We start from the raw sequence: 20740 nt of genomic DNA on the forward strand, positions 1-20740 counted from the left end.
ACTGGGACAAAAACTACCACTTAGCACAGCAGGATGATCGTTTCTGTCCGCACATCTATATCTACATCCACACCGATGTCTATCTACCCACCTCTGAATCTGGTTTCCTCCGGAGCAAGTCTCAGCGGCTGATCCACCGTAGCTCCTTCATAGAAAGCCCACAATGCCTCCCAGGGCCGCTCCAGGTACGGAACAGAAGAAAGAGAGAGAGAGAGAGAGAAATAGAGCCAAAGGCTGGGACCCGGGATGGAATGGTAACAAAGGAGGAAACGGGGAGAAAGGAAGCAGAAGGGACTACCGTTTACTGAGCCACTCTGCGACCACATCACACACACGGTTTCATTCCGTCTTCGCGACGGTCCTAGAAGGGAAGGACCATTTGCTTTTTCATTCCGGAGACATGGAAAGTAGGACTCTTCAAGTTTCATTGCCATATCCATGGTTACCCTCCGTAAGTGGCACAGCTGGGCTCTGGAGGCAGGTATCACTACAGAACCAACTATGGCAGACTGACCCTCGGGAAGAGAAGCAGCAGGACGCGGGGGAGGGAGGGCGGGAGGGAGGGAAGGGATGGGAATGGAAAGATGCCAACAATCGCTGACTGAGGGTCAGACTCATTCGTATCACACATCCTGAGCCAGAACTTCTTTTTCTAATCGCTCCCCGCTGTGGGACTCATGCTGATCCCCAAGCCAGGCTTGAGACTCCGTCAAGACCTCCTGCACCGATTCAGTGATGTCGCTAAGGCGATTCTGCAGGTCGCTGAAACTGTCCCGTGGACTTGCTGACATCCTGGAAAAGCCTGGCCAGCGAATGCTCTTGGAGGGAAAGGGAGAGAGGAACACCTCGAATGTTTCCCAGGTTAATGGTGGGTTGACCTCGGGTGGTCTGCTGATCACCTGCCCAACCAGAAAGCTCGACGGTGGCTCCATCATGTGAATGTTTAATGATGATTTGAGAGGACATAGAGTTAGGTTTGCTTCCCACAAATGGCTACTCTGAAGATCACAGAGACCAAGCATTGCCCGATCATGAGACCTGGTTCCAAAGAACAAAAAAAGAAAGAAAAGGAAAAAAGTTTCTCCACGAAAGGCGCGATGAATTCTCAGTTATCCTCTTAGACTGAAGAGAAACGGTCATCCAAGAATCTTGGGGGAAGAAGGGATGACCTTTAACCAGAAAACTCTTTATGTGCGTATACACACAAGCAATACTCCCACAGACTGCTGACAGACGAAGGAAGGAACCCGTTGTTAGTTCAAACATCCCTTTTGTGCCGAAGGTTATTCTGTCAGTGGATTTGCAAAGCATGTTTTGATAATCAATTGTCAGCGGAGAAGGAAGAGAAAAAATAAATAAGGCCCACCATGTAGGCAACGAGTGGGTACCAGTGTTTAGCCAATGTTAACTTGAAGGGATTCTATTCGGGCAGGAAGGCGGAGGAGATTACCCCCAAGACCCCTCCCCACACTGTAATAATGCCTGTTCATAGGACACTGACTTCTGGTTTCTGTCCCCACACAGACATTTTGAGAGGACACCAGCCTTGTCATCCTTCTTGTGAAACCTGCAATGAATCGGCGACCCTGTGCACTTCGTGTCCGAAAGGTCAGTGTGGAGGGTGACAAGGGGCGGAAGGGGCCGAGCCAATTTGCTGTCCCTTACATACAGGTATCGGCATCTTTACGTAAAAGGTTTGCAGGACTCGATCTAGTCTCCTCATTATTCCTATCACAGGGAATGCAGGGACCCAAACAGTGACCTCTTGTAAAAACTTGCTTTCAGAGGCACCTGGCTGGCTCAGTCAGTAGAGCATGGAACTCTTGATCTCGGGGTGGTAAGTTTGAGGCCCACGTTGGGTGTAGAGATTACTGAAAAATGAAATCTTTATAAAAAAAAGCTGGCTTTCAAAGGAAAAAGAAAGAGAAAAGGAAAGAAAAGAAAAGGTTCTTATCCAAAGGCATGATGAGGCTATCTGTTGATTTTGCCACAGAATTTGTTAGGGTATCTGGGTACGTGACATTTCTAGAAGTTCCATTACTCCCCCCCCCCTTTTGTTTAGTGTTTTTTTTATTTTTGAGAGAGAGAGAGAGAGAGAGAGCACCAACGGGGTAAAGGCAGAGAAAGAGGGAGACAGAGGATCCAAAGCAGGCTCTGCACTGACAGCAGAGTCTGACAAGGGACTCGAACTCACAAACCATGAGATCATGACCCAAGCCAAAGTCGGATGCTTAACCGACTCGGCCACCCAGGGGCCCCTAGAAGTTCCATTACTCTTTAAAGTTCATTAGCCATGGGGTGCCTGGGTGGCTCAGTCACTTAAGTGTCCAACTCTTGGTTTTGGCTCAGGTCGTGATCTCACGGCTGGTGAGTTCGAGCCCCGTGTCAGGCTCTGTGCTGACAGCATGGAGCCTGCTTGACATTCTCTCTCCCTGTCTCTCTCTGCCCCTCCCTGCTCATGCTCTCTCGAAAACTAACATTTTAATTAATTAATTAATTAGTTAATAATTAATTACTTCATGGACGTGTGTGCTGTTGGACCAGACACATGATGACCGTCTGATCTGCCTTCTTCCCTGGTTTTCTAGGCACGTATCTGTTGGCCCAGGCCTGTGTCTCCTCGTGTCCCGAAGGCACATGGCCCTCGGTGACGAGTGGCAGCTGCGAGAACTGTCCGGAAGACTGTGCCTCCTGCTCTGGAGCCAATCTTTGCGGAAAGTGCCGGACTCGGCCAGACTTCCCTCTCTTCCTCCATGAAGGCAGGTGCTACACCAGATGTCCTGAGTAAGTGTCCCTCTTCCTTTCACGTCCGGGTCTGGTTCATCCTCCTGTACCTGGAGGACAATCCCTTCTCGCACCAAAGAAGCCCTGTCCCGTGTTCCTGGTCACAGAGCCGCCGAAAGTGTCCCCTCGCGACTCTGACATCACTGTTGGCTGCAGCAGCCAAAACATACAGAAGGCCAGATGCATGCTTCGCCCTGGTGACTGCTACATACACACATTTTCACTTTTGCAAAAATACATTCTTTTTCCACCTTGTCTCTAGTTGCTTTTTTCCCATCACAAGAGTCAGACTGTGATGGGCTGTGAACACATGAATGAATCTCTTCTTCTGAAATGTTTATAGTAGGTGAGGTAGGAGGTCTACATCATAAATATAGAATAATACCTGGTTAATTATTTATTGATTCCTCATGGTTCCCTCGGTCCCCTGGTTTCTAATTCCTTCTCTCTTCCCATCAGTGGCTCTACCTCCAGGATTTAACAGGGAAGCGGAAAACATCAAATGGAAAAGTATATCAGGAAACTTACAGTGACGAACAACAGAAATCCTAGGTAGAATCCTAAGTAGAAGTGTCCATCCTGAGACAAAATGGGGTAGATTTTGTCACGTAACAAGGAGTTTAGAAATCCAGCGTTGGTTACGTGAGTGGCCAACGCTTCGTTGAAAACCCACAACCTTTACATTTTGCTCTTGGATCGCGCTTAGCCTGTCCTCCCCGGAGCCCCTTCACATCTCATTAGCCAGAAGGCATCACTTGCATTTCCAAAACCGATCTCGGTCAAGAGGGATGGACACAGAAGGATCGGTTTAGGCTAAACACGGTTCACCCCTGGATACCCCCATAAAATCAGAACCCTGACAGCCAGGCAGACTGGAAAGAGGAAGGCACGAGAAAAGTTCGGGGACGTGACCGACAGAATCTGTTGTGAGGAATTCGAAATTTCATTTGTTCACTGATTCAAAAGAACTCGATGACAGATCCACAAGATCTATCTCAGTAGTGGAGAGAGCGAGAGCAGTAGTATCTGTATCCACTACTGAGACAGAGCCTGTAGGTACAGTCATAAGTCACGGTGCTCCAGGAGCTCCCAGTCTAGCAGAGAAGCCAAACACATTCAACTCAATTCCGCCGATAAATATTTAGCACCTACTAGGTGTTGAGAATCGCTATCGGAAGCTAAGGTATGAGCAACTGAAGGAAGTCTGAGCCTGCAAAAGGCTTACAATCCAGTAGGGGAGGTTTATATCTACGAGTGTCATTCTTCTCAGGGCCTAAATACACAAAAGGCGAAGACATTCCCAGGGAAAGGAAACCACGTAAAAACAGCTACTTGTCGAGTCTTGTGATGTCCCGACACCGTGCTAAGGGCTTCCAATGTATGACCTCACTAATCCTCGCAAGAATCTTCTTTTCTGCTGTTTTCTGCTGTTTCGAGAACGAGGTAGCATGCCAGGATCACAGAGCTAATCTCTGGTATGGCGAGGATTTTACCCCAAATCTCTCTAGCACTTAAATGTATGTGCTTAGTCATCACACAATGCCACCTTCTCATCTAACTGGGGTTTCTTTTTTTCAAGAACAGCTTACATATAATTTAACACCACGCAATTCCTTCATGCCAAGCGTACAATTCAATGGCTTTTGGGATATTGCCGGAGTTGTGTAATCATCACCACAATCCATTTTAAGATACTTTCATCACCCCAAAAGAGAAACTCCGAATTTCCCCCATCCCTAAACAACCACTAATTTACCTTCTGTCTCAATAGATTTGCCTTTTCCTTGATATTTCACAAAAATAGAACCCTACAAAATGTGATCTTTCGGGCCGGTTTCCTTCACTTAGCGTATTTTCAAGGCTCCTCTCCAGCTGGGTATTTGAGAAGAGGCTTAAGAGTGAATAGCTCTTAAAGCATTTTGTCAGGCAGACAATAGGGGAAGGGAAGGAAACCGTCAGGGTAAGAGAAGCCGGGGAGGGAAGGAAGGATGATGCAAGAGAGAGTCAGAAAACTCCCAGCCCAGCTGTTTCAACAACCACGCTCCAGCCTCAGCAAAGCTAGCCTAGACAAGAGAGAAAAACGAAGGTGAAGCCCCGTAACCTACTTCCCAAAGTCCATCACTGCCTCTTCGTTAACCTCTGCCATGGTGGGACTCAACCGACTGCTGTTATCGTCACCTTACTTATTTAATCATTCCCACCCTTTGCCAACTCCATCTTGGATTCTTTGAACGTTACGGGAATTGATAATGCAGTAAAGCGAAGAAGGAGGAGCAGCGTTTGGCCTCCCTCCAGTGAGCTGGTGGCTCAACGCTACCCCAAACCAGGATCGAGCTGCTCCTTGAAGCAATGGGACACCATGCAGATACACAGCAGCCAAGATATTCTGTATTTTTTGAGCGGTAGGGAAGCCACCGACATGGCCCAAAAGTCCTGTAGGCTACAGAATCGTGAGCATGTGCCCTCTGCTTTGAGTAGGGTGGGTTCCTTCCAGTAGCCCCACCCCCCCATTCTTGTATTTATAAAAAAAAAACAACAGGGAAGATAAAGCCTGAGGAACTTATAATATCTAGCTTGGCTTGGTGGCTTTGTTGCTATTTCTGAGAAAACACCCTTACGGGTGCAACCCATCCTCCAACAGCAGTCAGACTTAGACCAGGACTACAACCTGCAGTGAAATGGCCGCCAAATATTCAGAATTACTTACAAGTCAACCGTAGTGGCCACGACTTTTTCAAATATGGTACATGCTCATGAAAGAGGAAAGCCTGAGTAGCAGCATACATCATTTACAGCGATTGTTTAAAAGGCGACCAAAGGGGCGCCTGGGTGGCGCAGTCGGTTGAGCGTCCGACTTCAGCCAGGTCACGATCTCGCGGTCCGTGAGTTCGAGCCCCGCGTCAGGCTCTGGGCTGATGGCTCGGAGCCTGGAGCCTGTTTCCGATTCTGTGTCTCCCTCTCTCTCTGCCCCTCCCCCGTTCATGCTCTGTCTCTCTCTGTCCGAAAAATAAATAAATGTTGAAAAAAAAAAAATTTTAAAAGGCGACCAAAAAAAAACCAAAGTGTGCTCAAATTCACCAAATAGGAATGATTTGAAACTCCGATGGCAGGAAAACAATCTTCCGTCAAGCGCTGGCTCTCACTGTCTTAGGTGTCCATAGAAACCAGGTAAAGCTCCACAACCACACAGCTCTTGTGACATACATGTATCTGGGTCGAACAACCTCCATATAAAGTACTTTGAAATTAACAATGTAATACAAATGGCCATTTCTTCTCCAAAGAGATATTCTTTTTCTTCTTAAATGAAAATAACAGGGAAGTAAAGCATTAACAACAAAAAAGAAAGTTTTGTAAAGGTGAGGAGAACATAGCAGGACCAAGTACTGGGCAGGTCTGTGGAGAGAAGGCTGCTTTTAGCAAAGGGGTTCTGCAGAAGAACCTTCCGGCTGATTCCCAACAAGTTCCTGAGATTTACGTGTTTTTCAGTTAGCAGTTATCTTCAATAGTGTGTGTGTGTGTGTGTGTGTGTGTGTGTGTGTGTGCTTTCTTTTTACCATTTGAAGTGAATCAAATTTTATGCTAGTGAGGAATCACTAAACAAAATATTGAAAAAATAATATCCAATTAAAAAAATTTTTTTAATATTTATTTTTGAGAGAGAGAGAGAGAGAGAGAGCGCAGGGGTGGGGGGTGCAAAGAAAGAGGGGGACAGAGGATCCCAAGCAGGCTCTGTGCTGACAGCAGAGAGCCTGATGTGGGGCTCAAACTCACAAACTGTGAGATCATGACCTGAGCTGGAGTCAGATGCTTAATTGACCGAGCCACCCAAAGAAATAGCATCCATCTGAATCTTTCTCATATCCCATCCCTTGGACGTTTTTCTGTTCCTCCTCATTCTTCTGTGTTTTAGACTCTTGTGATTATCTTGACGCAAACTTGACCCGACCTGCTTAACATTTTGTGTTCTTTTTTGACTGAATCCATTCCTTTTACGTTAGCATCTCATAGGACATCCACTGACTCCCCTAGGAGAAGAATCTGGAACAGGTTCTTGGTGCTGCACCTTTTCAAACTCTATACTCGAACCGCTCGTGTTCAGTGTCCAGAAACAATTCTGTAAGGACCTTGGCCAGGCAGAGCGCTGAAAATCCCCCAGAGGTCAAGTGATAGCACATGAACCAAAGCCTCCAACCTCTAAGCACAAGACTGGCTCCTTAGTCAGTCCCCCTCCTAAACTACAGTGTGGCTGGCCCCACCCTGAGTCATTCCTTTCTTCAAAGGATCAAATGTGGTCTGTTGGGTCTCAAGGAATAACAAGGACATTCACACCCCTTGGGAAATTCCAAGAGTTTAGAAGTTAGCTGGGGAGGAAAGCCAGGCTTCTCTTTGGGTGAGGCCAAAGCCCTCACCACGTACACAGAAACAACGAACCCATGAAACTCTCATTCAGGTAGAAGATGTGACATGCTTGAGAATGCACTCAATTTCCTTACCTTCAAATTTCTCAAATTCAGTCAAGCTCTTGTTGGGCATGTAACACATTTCTACCCACTGTCCTGCCAAATTCACTTTTAAGAGACTGACGTGGCTGGACACAGTTGCATTGGCTTTGACTCCTCCCCACTGTGGACCAAACCAGCTAAGATACTCGTGCATAAGGAAGCCTGGTCCTGGCTTTCATCTGGATTCTACTGAGTTCTTCCTCTTCTGCTAAACTGCTTCTCCTCCAATTTTTCTTTCTCGCAACCACATAAGGTACGTGACTTTTATTCACGCCTGTCCTATTTTGTCCTGTTTCTTCCTGATACATTCAATACGTTTTTGCTTACTGAATAAATACCAAGGGAGAGCTGAAAGAACGATTAGATAGATGTAAAATGCCTTAATTAATTAAGACATCAAGTAAAGACGCCGGGCAGGATCCCTGATTGGCGTTCGGATTCAGACGTGACTCTAGGATATTGAGCAGTTGCTGCAATTTTTCACCCTTCCGTGGATCCGTGTCCTCTGCTTGTCAATCTGCAGCAACTCCCACGGAGACAGAATGGACTTCCCTGACCCTTGACTTTGGCCAGGGTTGATTTAGCCAACGGGATGTTAGCAGAAGGCAAGCAGAGGCTTAAAACGGGTGTGCCTGGATGAACCTGCCCCCTCGCGCTTCTGCCGTGACTAAGAGAAGAACGTGCCCCACGAGGTCCCTGTGCCAGGGAGGACAAAGTGACGTGAAGACGACCTGGGCCTAGTGCGCACCTTGGGGCCAAGCCTCCTTCCCCGGAGCACATGCCTGAGCTCTTCTAGTACAGTGACACGAGTTTCTCTGAGCGTAAGCTCAGCCTAAATCTGGCTTCCCCACAGACAGACAAGGGATGAGCCCTGGGGTGTTTTGTTACACGGCGATAACTGACTAACGGAATGCAAATCACAGAAAACAACTGGAATAGGTACCTATGACATCGGAAGCCCACGTTCTCTATACTGGTTTATGATTTCCCTGCTTCTGCAAGTTCCAGCTCTTGCCTTCAGCTTTTTTCGTCAAAGAAACGACCTCTATTCCCCTCGTCTTCCGAACAGATTGGAAAAGGTTGAGGCTTTCAGATTTGCTGTGCTCACTGAGCAGTGAGAGATTTCTATGGCACGATAATTTCATCATGCAGGTGTACAACGTATATACAGACATCAGATTCCACCTGGAAGAAAGCCAATCAGATAAACATACATTCCAATAACAGCGACTCCAAATACGTTTGCTGCTGTGTGGAAAGACCGGATGTGTGTGTTTCACGGAAGCCCCCAGAGGTTGGCTGAGAGCAGTCAGAAGCAAAAGTGGTTCCAGTCTGACAGGGCCTTAAGCCTTGTGAGCCTTTTAAAAACAGTTGTTTAACTTAACTATTAACATTGCATATTAGGTATCAAGGTAAGTAATCTCTTAAATTAAAATTCTTCATTAAAAAATGGATTGAATAAATACGTTTTCTCCTCGAACGTTAGACTCTGACTTCAAAAAAAAAAAGAAAAATGATGGGGCACCGGGGTGGCTCGGTCGGTTGAGCAACCCGACTTCAGCTCAGGTCACGATCAGTCACGATCTCACAGTTTGTGAGTTCGAGCCCTGCGTTGGGCACGTTGCTGTCAGCACAGAGCCCACTGCATATTCTGTCTCCCTCTCTCCGTGGGGCTCCCCGGCTCGTGCTCTCTCTCAAAAATAAATGAACCTCTTAAATAAAGAAAAAAAAGAAAAAAAAATAGGAAGTAAAATGGGGACATCAGAAGATGGCTAAACTATATACAAATGAACAAAAGTCGTTTCCAAACAAACCAAATTCGCAGGGATAGTACCTAGGACTTTCACTTGATCTTCCCACATTTGATCTCTGCCCGCACTCCCTCGGGAAGCTGACGGACTCATCCTGCCCGACGGCACGAGCAGCGCCTCTGGTTTGCTCAGTCCCAAACCCTCTGCCACCAGGCGTGGCTCACTTCCCTAGTGGGAAGGCTTCTCCAGTTGTGCCCTGTCCTCCCCACAGGGGCTTCTACGCAGAAGACAGCACATGTAGGCGCTGCAGCGCCCCCTGCAGAACATGTGAAGGAAATGCCACCAGCTGCCGTTCTTGCCAAGGAGGCTTCGTCTTGGACCAGGGAGCATGCCGGGAAACCTGCCCCGAGAGGCACGTGGCCATGGACGGGGTGTGCAAGCCTTGCCCCAAGATGTGTCAGGACTGCATCCATGAGCAAACATGCAAAGGTACCGGGGGGCATCCCAGGGGAGGATGTGGCTCTCCCACGCCACCCCCGCTGGGCACTGGGGGGGGGGGGGGGGGGGGGAGGTCCGTGCGGAACGGAAGGAGCCAGTCTCCTTACCTTTACTGGAATAGATCTACCTCTGTGCACGTCACTGAGGGCGTCAAGAGTGAGATAAAGCCTTTCCATTATGGATTCTGCAACTGAAGACAGACGAGAACCCCTTTTCTGCATGTGTACTGAGCCCTGGGGGTGTGCCAAGCTATCCCAGGTGCTAGAGATACAGATAAGAACCCAAAGTTCCTGCCTCCCCGAGCTCAAAATCTTACAGGACAGACCGATACTAATGAAACACAGAGGTAGCCAGAGAATCGCAACTCTTAAAAAAGACGTGAAAGAAAAATTCAGGCAGCAGTTAAGGCTCAGAAGAGCACTCTGGCTAGGAATTCTTTCTCTGGAATTATCCCCAGGAAAGGCTGTCTTGATTTCCTCTCCAGAGTAAGACTCATCTCACTGGCACGGTTCTATCGAAAGGATTCTCTTGGCGCGATTGAAAGCGTTTTCTTGGTTTCCCCCCAAATAAGAGAATGAGTCAAAATCAAAGAAACCCACAGTGCCCTCCTCACGCTGAGTAACCACGTCTATTTCACTGATCTACCCTAGCAGTGAATAAAAAAATTAACTAACGCAAGAATTCCTTAACCACTTGGGGATCGAACAGAGTGCGAGGGGCTCAGTACAACTTTAAAAATCCGTTACAGCCTTCCGGGTTTTCAAACGATACCCCCAGCATCTCCGCCACCGCGGGTCTGCGCCACAGCACTGCGATTTTCTGGAACCTCCAAGGGGCTGATCATTTCGGGCTGGAAACCCTGCACCTTCTCCTCAGGCCCCCCTATGTGGTCTTCTCTCCCAAAGTTTGGAGACGTGGGGGATGCGCCCTGGCAGGGTGGGCTTGGGACGCACACACGTTAACACCCAGGTCGGCGGAGTCCGTGTGGAAGGAATGAATCCCTCTCTCCTGTGCCCCAGGGCTAACTTGCCGTTTCCTCCTCCCCCCCAGAGTGTATGCCTGAGTCTGTCCTGTACAAGGACATGTGCCATCAGTCCTGTCCCCGCGGCTACTACGCAGACAGACGCCAGTGTGTCCCCTGCCACGAAGACTGTCTGGAGTGTGATGGCCCCTCAGCGGATGACTGTGACCTCTGTGCTGAGTCATCCTCGGTTCTCTATGATGGACGCTGCTTGGAGGAGTGTCCGGCAGGGACTTACTATGAGAAAGAGACCAAGGAGTGCAGAGGTAAAGACTTCCGGGGGCGTGGCCAAGCGCTGCACCCCGGGGCGCCTGACACAGCTGTGGGTTTCTGCAGAGGGCAGGTGCTGGGGTGTGCAGGGTTCCGGCCCCAGAGCCGTCACCCAAGCCGTTTCCCTCCTGCTCCAGAAAGCAGCTTTTGAATCGGCTCTAATTTATTATTTCTTTCTTTTAAATGAATCGTTCACAAGCTTTGACAATGTTAACTCTTCTTAATAATAAATCAGGTTGACCCTCGTCACAACAGTGGCTCCGAACTGCTGATCAAAAAGAATTCTCGTGGGGTGCCTGGGTGGCTCGGTCGGTGAGGCGTCCGACTTCGGCTCAGGTCATGATCTCACGGTCCGTGAGCTCCAGCCGCACGTCGGGCTCTGGGCTGACGGCTCAGAGCCTGGAGCCTGTTTCAGATTCTGTGTCTCCCTCTCTCTCTGCCCCTCCCCTGCTCATGCTCTGTTTCTCTCCGTCCCAAAAATAAATAAACGTTAAAAAAAAAAAAAAAAATTCTCCTGTGAAGCTTCCCAGGGGAGATAAGGCTTTGAAAGTCACCCAAAATGGAAGGTTTTTTTCTTTTTAACGTTTATTTATTTTTGTGAGAGAGAGAGAGAGAGCGGGGGGGGGGGGGGGCACAGACAGGGAGACAGAGGATCCGAAGCAAGCAGGCTCTGTGCTGACAGCTGCGAGCCAGATGCAGGGCTCGAACTCACGAACTGTGAGATCATGACCTGAGCCGAAGTCAGATGCTTAACCGACTGAACTACTTGGGCACCTCATATGAGAGGGTTTTGTTTTGTTTTGTTTTGTTTCTTAAAACTTGAAGCCACTGAAGGTTTACAGCAGCATAAGGAAAGCCATAGAGAATTTTCTCAGCGCTTCTCGTCTCCCTCCTCGGTTCCTCCCTAAGATTTCCCTCCTTGACTCATCCGCTTCAGCAGCTCCTTCCCTGGGACCACCTACTCACTCGGCACTTTTAAGTAGAGATCTGCTATTGTTTGTGCCTCCTTATGTTTGAGCTGGGTATAAACTGTTTGCCTCAGAGCAGGATAAATAAATTGTCTGTTACTAGAATCCTCAAACAAATGAATCATTCCGGGTGAACTTTTCCAGAGTTCCAGGGTTCATTCCAGCTGGGCAGCCGGTCGGAACTTTGCCCCGTGTTGCCACCAAGCAAACACTGGCCAGATAGGCAGAGGGGGTCCCAACAACAGCGGGGGCTTGAGGGCGCGCGCCCGTGGCAGGAAAAACCCAGAACGTCCTCAGGCAAACGTTGTGCATGTCATGGGGCAGGAAGATGGAGCTGGCTCCCGAAGTTTCTGCTCTGGCTCTGTGATCTGGGTATACTTTTTTGTGTGTTTGACGGAAGGCACCCTTTAGCGTCAACCTGAAAGAACACGGGCTCAGAAATGCGCAGAGGACGGGGCGGGAGCGAGCCTGGGGGTCCGTTTCCTTGACAGTTTGGCCACTCGGCCGAAGTTCTGAGGTGCCACCTTGCCTGTGCTCGGGCAGGAACAGAGGGTCAATTTCTGGCCCTTTTCTGATGTTCAACAACAAAGGTAATTTGCCACACGGAAGACTTTACAGGCCTCACAGTACGTTTACATGATTTACCTGATTTAATTTTCTCATTGAGAAAGGCCCCTGGTTCCCATCCCCGGTTGCCCATTAGAATCGCCTGGGGAGCTTTAAAACAACAACAACATGGGGCGCCTGGGTGGCGCAGTCGGTTAAGCGTCCGGCTTCAGCCAGGTCACGATCTCGCGGTCCGTGAGTTTGAGCCCCGCGTCAGGCTCTGGGCTGATGGCTCGGAGCCTGGAGCCTGTTTCCGATTCTGTGTCTCCCTCTCTCTCTGCCCCTCCCCCGTTCATGCTCTGTCTCTCACTGTCCCAAAAATAAATAAACGTTGGAAAAAAAAAAAATTTAAAACAACAACAACAACAGCAAACAAACAAAAAAAAACCCACACAACCGTACAGATGCCTGGGCTCCCCTCAGGCCAGCTCAACAGTTGGGAACTTGAGGCCTCTCCTTGCTAGGCCAGGGCGCCCGCCACCAGCCCAAAAGCAGACTGAGGGAAGCTGGGACCGGGAGAAATAAAGATGCAGAGAAGCATCCGGAACCAAGCAAGATCTCCTCTAAGAAACACAAGGGCTTGGGATCCATTCAGACCACCCAAATTATCCACTATGAGGTAGCACAGGCACCTCTAAGAATCCCATACCTATCCCAAGGCACTGGGGCAGAAAGCGCTCTTAGTAAACTCCTGGGTTCAGCCCCTAATCCTGCCCTTTACCAGCCTCAGTTTTCTGATCTAGAGAATACTAATGCGGTGTGTCTATGCATTCAGTGAGCCCTTATTGGGGGCCTGCTATGTGCCGTGCACTCCTCCGGGCCTGGGGAAAAGCGGGGGACGATTCAGGCAGATTCCTGGCCTCACGGAGCTTATGTTCCACTGGGGAAGACAGACTCTACAGAAGGCAAAAGGAAAAATAAGTCAAGGGAGGGGACAGAATGGAGTCGCAATTGGAGAGAGGGAGCCTGAAGATATCATGGACAAACAGAGGCAACAAACCACACATATATCTAGAAGAGACCTCTAGGCCGAGGGAACAGCAATTGCTAAAAACCCCGAGGGGGGAATGAATTGCTGTCATTTTGTTTGTCTGACAGGAATTTACTGAGAGCCTGTTGTATGCCAGGCCCTCTCACAGGTACTATGCATCAGTGTAGTCATCAGTGACTACAAAAGGGGCCTTTTTTTTTTTTGGTCAACGGGTAATTGTAACACATCCCAACAATTGTTCCACTAGTGATACGCTCAAGGTGCTCTGGGAGGTCAGTGGGGGACCACACAACAAGAGTTACGGTGGTGAACAGGCCGCACGCACACCATTACTTTATTGCTGTTTTGGTAATTTTGCAAGAAGGGGCTCTCTAGTTATTAGAGAGAACGCTCTACGCAGAGTCCCAAGGGCCGTACCCAACTCACGGCCCCTGGCCCTTGGCCCAGAGCCCTAGAAATCTCTAAAGGAACTAAGGAACGTGAACACACCCTCCAGGGGCGCCCTGGCCCTCTCTCACTGTGTCTCCTGCCCACACCCCGCCCACAGAGTGTCACAAGTCTTGCCGGACCTGCTCGTCGCCTGGGACCTGCACCACCTGTCGGGAAGGCCTGGGGGTGGCCAGCCACGGACGCTGTGTGCCTCACAAGGAATGTGCCCCCGTTGAGTACTGGGATGAGGCTCTGGGATGCAAGCCCTGTCATGCTAAGTGTTTCCGCTGCACCGGGCCCACAGAGGACCAGTGTCGCACCTGCCCGAGGGACAGCCTTCTTCTCAGTGAGTTGCTTTTCCTCTGGGGCGGGCTCTCTCTCCCTCCATGGGGGAAACTGCCTTGCACGATGCCTGGGGCCCGGTCGATGGGTAGGGTCTTTCTAATTTTTCACTTTGTATTTGGAACATGTTCAAACCTATAGAAAAGGCAAAAGGCAAAGAACGCCACACGGGTGCCCTTTACCCACTTGACCCGCTGCTAATCTTGCACCCCGTCTGCCCGATCGTGAGCGTGGTCTGTCTCTGTCAATGTGAATGCCACGATATATTTGTTTCCGACCACAGTACAGTTGTCAATGCACGTGAATTTAGCATCAAGACTATTTCATCTGTTTTCTAATTTTGGCAATCCCCCTGTAGACCAAGGTCCAGTCTCCAATCAGGTACTGCTTCTAGTTGCCGTGAGTCTGAGGCCCCGCCCCCTTAACCTGAAACGTTGCCACAGACGTTTTTTTTCTATATAATATTGGGATTTGAGAAGAATACAGCCCCTATCCCTCTGTCGACGTCTGTGCGAAGTTTCCCACGATGAGACAGAGATCACGCACTCTCAGGCCAGAATGCTTCACAGGAGGCGTCGCGCCCTTCTGGAAACCCAGGATGTTCCCCTGCCCCTCATCAGTGAGGTGAACCACGGCCCTCTGTTCAAGGTGCTGTCCGATGTGTCCACTGCTTAGTTACTATTGTCCCTCACAATTAATAAGCAGTCCGTGCAGGGACGCTTTACGAACATGCAGGCATTCACCCCCTCATCAAAATTTCCCCTTGAGTTTGCATCCGCTGATTAACACGTCTTCTTGAAGTATGGCACGGTCTGAGGATGGCCACCTCCAGCAGATCATATTCGAAGGTCACGGCTAATGTGAAGCAATGCTCTCGGGTTCCCAGGGATCCCATGATTAAGCGTAACACGGGTATGGGAGAACAAAAATGAAACAAAGCTCACTCAGCTAAGAGAAGGAACAGGGGAGGGGCACAGGAGAGAGGGAAGGAGGGGGACATTCTGAAGACCTGGAAGGTGTTAGTGTCTATCTGGACCCAGGAGACCTGAGAAGGATGGCATTGACAAGGACATTGTCCCCTTCGTCCAGCATCCTCCCCCCCCCACCATGGTTCACTCTGGGGAGCGCGTAGAGGAGGGCTGGGAGACGTGTGTCCTACTTGATACGACGACAGACTCTTTTCCTTCCTTGGCAGATACGACCTGCGTGCGGGACTGCCCCGAGGGCTACTACGCCGATGAGGACAGCCACCAATGTGCGCCCTGCCACAGCTCTTGTAGGACATGTGAAGGGAGACGCAGCACACAGTGCCTCTCCTGCCAACCAAGCTCGTTCCAGCTGGAAAAGGAGTGCCTGCCCCAGTGCAGGGAAGGGTAAGGTGCTCGCTACGTTTCCCTCACTCGATCCCAAAGCCACTCCAGATATCACTACTGGCAAACCCCCTGTGCAGACATCGAAGCTAAGTTACAGAACACCAGACTGAAGTCTCAATGCTGGTAAGAAATGAAGATGAGAGTCCAACCAAGGTCTCGTGGTCTCTAAAGGATTTCAGCTGGTTCGCAGTAATGGATGAGGACGTGGGAGAGGCGAGCGACCCAGTGAAATGACATGAGACGCCAATCATCAGGTCAGGCTCACGTGCCAAACTTCGCTACTGATTTCGAGGTACAAGCCATCACAAGGCAGAGGCAAAGGATTCTTCCCCCAGAGCAGTCTTAAGACCATAAATGTAGGTTCTTTCTCTTCTGCATTAGGATTTGTTCTGTTGGCGAGATCAAAGTGATGTGTGGGGCGCATTGATTTTACAAAGGGAACCATTTCAGTTACATATCCCCATTTACACCCTACCAATGCTCCAACCTACCACGGCCCCATAAATCCATTATTTGCAGGTTTAGTTCCCATAAGCAATGTAGGGACACTGCTACGTTCTCCTAAAAGCCCCTTGCATATGAGAACTCTATTATTTTTTGCTAGGAAAATCTTTGCGTGTATTTATCAGGGGGTCGGGTTACCACCTTATTTGAAAGATTTGACCAGGGCATCCCTCCCCGCCCCCAACCCAGGAATCACCAATAAAGAGACAGGTTGATTACGGGCCTGTTGCCGATTCTTCCTTCCCAACCGGTAACCGAAGGCACCGAGAGTTTCCGGACCCAAAACGAAAGCCTGTAACCTCAGACTTTCCCAAATGCTTCTGCCCAGATTGGACATCACTTTTCTTTTCTTCAGTTTCTATAGCAGCTACTGCCTGCGTTACTCATTGTAGTCCTTATACACTGCCCTGTGTTTTGATTTACCTCGTCCATTCGCTCATTCATTCATTCGACACGTTTACTAAAGAACACCTTGGAGGTGTGAGTAATGCGAAGATGTTGACCTTCAAGAATTTATGCTTCTTTTATATTTCTTACCAAGAAAATTACGAGCGCCTGGAAAAAAAAACCAGCCTCTTATTTTTTCGCACATATTGCTACAATACTCAGCACAAAGTCACACACATTAGCGGCCCTCAAAAACACCAGCCATATAGATCAAGGAAGAAAGGGCCCTACCGAACAAGAGAGGCGATGGGGCCACCTGGCTTAGCCTCTGATCTTCATCCCACAAGGTGCCTGAAAAGATCGGAAAGGCATCACCATCTTCCTCAAATCGAGTCATTAAATACTCCTATACGCAAGAGGGTGTAATCTTGTGATCTCAACTGATTGTAGACCATGGAGTTAAGAAGACAGATGTTCCATTGTAAAGTTACCCACGGAGAGGAGACACACAGGTTGCCATAAATCTCTTTAATGGGGAACAAATGGGATATTAATGAGGTATAAGTGGAGATATTTAACGGAGATTGTCCCTTTTTGTAAAATCAGTGTCCCACATACATTACATCTGAGATGTGTTAAACCTCTTTGCCTTGGAAAGGCAGGTATATGATCTTCTGAACCCTTTACCAACACATATAGTTATGTTAGTGTTTAACCTCGGAGCAGGTTTTTCAAGGCTCCCATTATTGTTTGTATTTATGCACAAAATCCTCTTCCGGGCATTGAGGATCTGGGCATCTCATAGCCACCTCGTGCAAGCAGTGGTATCGTACTCTTCTTTTAATCGTATCTAGTAACTCCCCCCCCCCACCATCTTTCACTCTTTGATAATTTTTTAAATTTTTTTAATGCTTATTTATTTTTGAGACAGAGACAGAGCGTGAACAGGAGAGGGGCAGAGAGAGAGAGGGAGACACAGAATCTGAAACAGGCTCCAGGCTCCGAGCCGTCAGCACAGAGCCCGATGCGTGGCTCGAACCCACGAACTGTGAGATCATGACCTGAGCTGAAGTCGGATGCTTAACTGACTGAGCCACCCAGGCGCTCCTCTTCAATAATTTTTAAAACCTACTAGGTATTAAGAAGCTTTCTTCCCCACAGTTCTTATTGATGCTTTTCATCTTAAAAACCCATCACGTGGGGCGCCTGGGTGGCGCAGTCGGTTAAGCGTCTGACTTCAACCAGGTCACGATCTCACGGTCCGTGAGTTCGAGCCCCGCGTCGGGCTCTGGGCTGATGGCTCAGAGCCTGGAGCCTGTTTCCGATTCTGTGTCTCCCTCTCTCTCTGCCCCTCGCCCGTTCATGCTCTGTCTCTCTCTGTCCCAAAAATAAATAAACGTTGAAAAAAAAAATTAAAAAAAAAAAACCCATCATGTTAGTAAAACACATTCATGCTGCTTTAGAGTTTACGAAGTATTTCTACTCAGAATATATTTTTAGATGATGATTTAGTTCTCCACTAATCCTATGAGATTGATGTTATTCTCTCCGTATTAAAAATGAGGAAACTGAGGCTCAAAGAGGTTACATGACTTGCCCAAAGTCGCAAAGCTTCTAAAACACAGTGGAGCCAAGACTAGAAATCAGATCTCCTGACTTCAGCCTGTATATTCTCTGGGTGGGCAAGTGCGGATTTCTACCTTGCACCGTGGCTCTCTTTTGAGCCTCCTGTGGGCTTTATCAACCCTTCACTTCATGACTGAAGTTTCCCCTTGTGTTCCTTTCATGACCCTGTCTCTCTCATACCCCAGTCCTACTGATTGACTTGTGGTAATTGTTCCTCACCCACCCGTGGAAGGTAAAACAAGGCTTAGACCGCTGAGGTACAGGTGCATTCACTCAGGTCAGTGTCAGGTGGCTGAGTAAGGTAGACTCAGCCATGGCCTTAGTTTCCAACAAGTCAGTGGAACTGAAAGAAACTTTAAGGAACCTAATGTGGCAGACAGTTTCACGCCAGAGAAGCCAAGGGCAGACCTTCCAGTTTCTAGGATAGTTTCAGTGTGCCAATGTCCAGAGATGCCAAGGAGGGTCAGATGAGCTCTAGAAGTTCATCTTTGTCCACGATTTCTTTCCTCTCGTCTATCTTACTTGGAATATTCTTATTTACTTTGCGCTGCTTTGCTATAGCGGTATTTACCAGGTAGGTTGAAATCACATTACCCCACTTCGCTAGCTGTTTGACATTGAGCCAAGTGGTCTAAATTCTCTGAGCCTCAGTTTTTACATACATAAAATAGGGACAATAATACCTGAATCGTAAGGTTTGCTTTGAGGTTTAACATACAATTCATAATTATCACTAACACGCATTATTTATAATGTGCCAGGCACTGTTATAACTATTTTCTCAGTAATAACTTATTTAATTTTAGCTGCTAACGTTAAGCCCCATATGACGACCTGAGACAGAGACGTTGTGTGAATTGGCCAAAGTCGCACAGCTCATGCCTGGAACAGCTTGGCTTTGACCCCATGCAGTCTTGTTCCAAAAGGCAAGCTCCTGACTGTCACGCTCTAGTGTCTCAGTTCTAGGTTCAATAAAGGGAACTAATGTTTACGAAGTCCCTAGCGTACGATCGGGTACGCAGTAAAAAGTTAACCAACAGGGATTATTGTTACGTCAGCCTCCAAAAATCTTTCCGACGAGGTTACACCTGTTATTGTGTAAACATTAGCATCACGCACATCATCTCCCAGGTCAAGATTATTTTTTTTAATTGAGGCGCCAGAAGAATCACTCAGAGGTACATTTAGAACATCCTCCATAACCGGATCCCATTCTACAAAACCGGAGACTTGAATGTTCAAGTGGAGAAGCATATAGGTATAAGGAAGTGAACAATTATCATAACTCTGCAACATACGATAATTCCTAGGTCCTTTCGTATGTGTTACCTAATTTAGTACTCACAAATAGCAAGGAAGGGATTGCAGTGCCCAATTTAAAGATAAGAAAACAGAGAATCATTAGGTTTGTTAGTATCATTACAGGCATACCTTGGGGATACTGCAGTTCACTCCCAGACCACTGCAGTAAGGTGACTATCGCAACAGAGCAAGTCAAACGAATGTTTCGGTTTCCAAGTGCATATAAAAGTTGGGTTTACACTATACCGTAGTCCATGAAGCGTGCAAGAGCATGACGTCTAAAAGAGCGATGTACGCACCTAAACTGAAAAGTATTTTAGTGCTAAAAAATGGTAGCCATCATCTGAGCTTTCAGTGAGCCACTGTCACTGAGTGACAGATCACCGTAACACGTATGATAATGAGAAGATTTGAAATATTGCGAGAATTACCAAATCGTGACAGAGGCACGGGGTGAGCAAATGGCATTGGAAAAAATGGTGCCAAGAGACTTGCTCAACGCAGGGTTGCCACAAACCTCGAGTTGGTAAGAGGCACAATGCTTGCAAAGTGCATAAAGCGAAGCGTGCTAAGAGGAGGGGTGCCCTGTGGTAATGTATCTACTGAGTACGGTTAGCGAGTCGAGCCTAAAGTCCCCCAACTCGGAAACAATCACCGTCTGGCTAACCTCGATTTTCCCACCACACCCAACCCAAGAGCAAAGCCTGGGATTCAGTCTTCGCTTCCGCACTTGGTTTCAGATATTACGCAGAAGAAGCCACCGGACGGTGTGAGAGGTGCAGCAAGAGTTGCAAGGCGTGCCGGGGCCCACGGCCCACCGACTGCCTGTCTTGCGATACGTTTTTCTTCCTGCTCCGCTCCAAGGGAGAGTGTCATCGCACCTGCCCAGAGCATTACTACGCGGATCAAAACACACGGACGTGTGAGAGATGCCACCCAACTTGCAGCAAATGCAGAGGTGAGGGTGTACCTGTCACTTTGCATGTGTGGAGGGAAAAATGAGAAGGTCTCCTTTGTGCTTGGCCCCTGTTTTGTTTTGTGTTGTCTTGTTAGTTTTATTTGGAGAGAAAGAGGGGGAGGGAGAGAAAGAGAGCATGCTGGGGAGGAGCAGAGAGGGAGAGAGAAATTCCCAAGCAGGCTCCACGCTGACAGCACACAGTCCGACACGGGGCTCGATCCCATGATCCTGAGATGACATCAAGGGTCAGATGCTTAACCGACAGAGCCACCAAAGTGCTCCATTAGCCCTCTCTTTTTTCACCACCTTTGGAGGTTCCTCTCTCTTACCAATCCAGCCAAAACTCTCCAGCACCCTCCGTTCAGCATCAGCACCCTCCGTTCTCACTCAGCTTCTGCATCTGCCCTGCCCAGGCTGCCCTGCAT

At 48.5% G+C, this 20740-nt stretch overlaps 1 protein-coding gene across 3 annotated transcripts in view; it reads left to right on the top strand.

Moving 5' to 3' along the window:
• The window catches only part of PCSK5 (proprotein convertase subtilisin/kexin type 5), a 472761-nt gene that overhangs the window by 433166 nt on the left and 18855 nt on the right, over positions 1 to 20740 (top strand). For all 3 annotated transcript variants that reach the window (XM_086685036.1, XM_086685033.1, XM_086685034.1), the window contains 7 exons: positions 1525 to 1608; positions 2589 to 2784; positions 9312 to 9529; positions 10589 to 10825; positions 13942 to 14169; positions 15361 to 15538; positions 20098 to 20315. In XM_086685036.1, the coding sequence (XP_086541162.1) occupies positions 1525 to 1608; positions 2589 to 2784; positions 9312 to 9529; positions 10589 to 10825; positions 13942 to 14169; positions 15361 to 15538; positions 20098 to 20315 (1359 nt within the window). The remainder of the gene's footprint in view (positions 1 to 1524; positions 1609 to 2588; positions 2785 to 9311; positions 9530 to 10588; positions 10826 to 13941; positions 14170 to 15360; positions 15539 to 20097; positions 20316 to 20740) is intronic.

The sequence above is a fragment of the Puma concolor genome, chromosome D4, assembly GCF_028749965.1.
Source record: "Puma concolor isolate L17-30 chromosome D4, mPumCon1.1.hap2, whole genome shotgun sequence".
In the NCBI taxonomy this organism is placed as follows: Eukaryota; Metazoa; Chordata; class Mammalia; order Carnivora; family Felidae; genus Puma; species Puma concolor.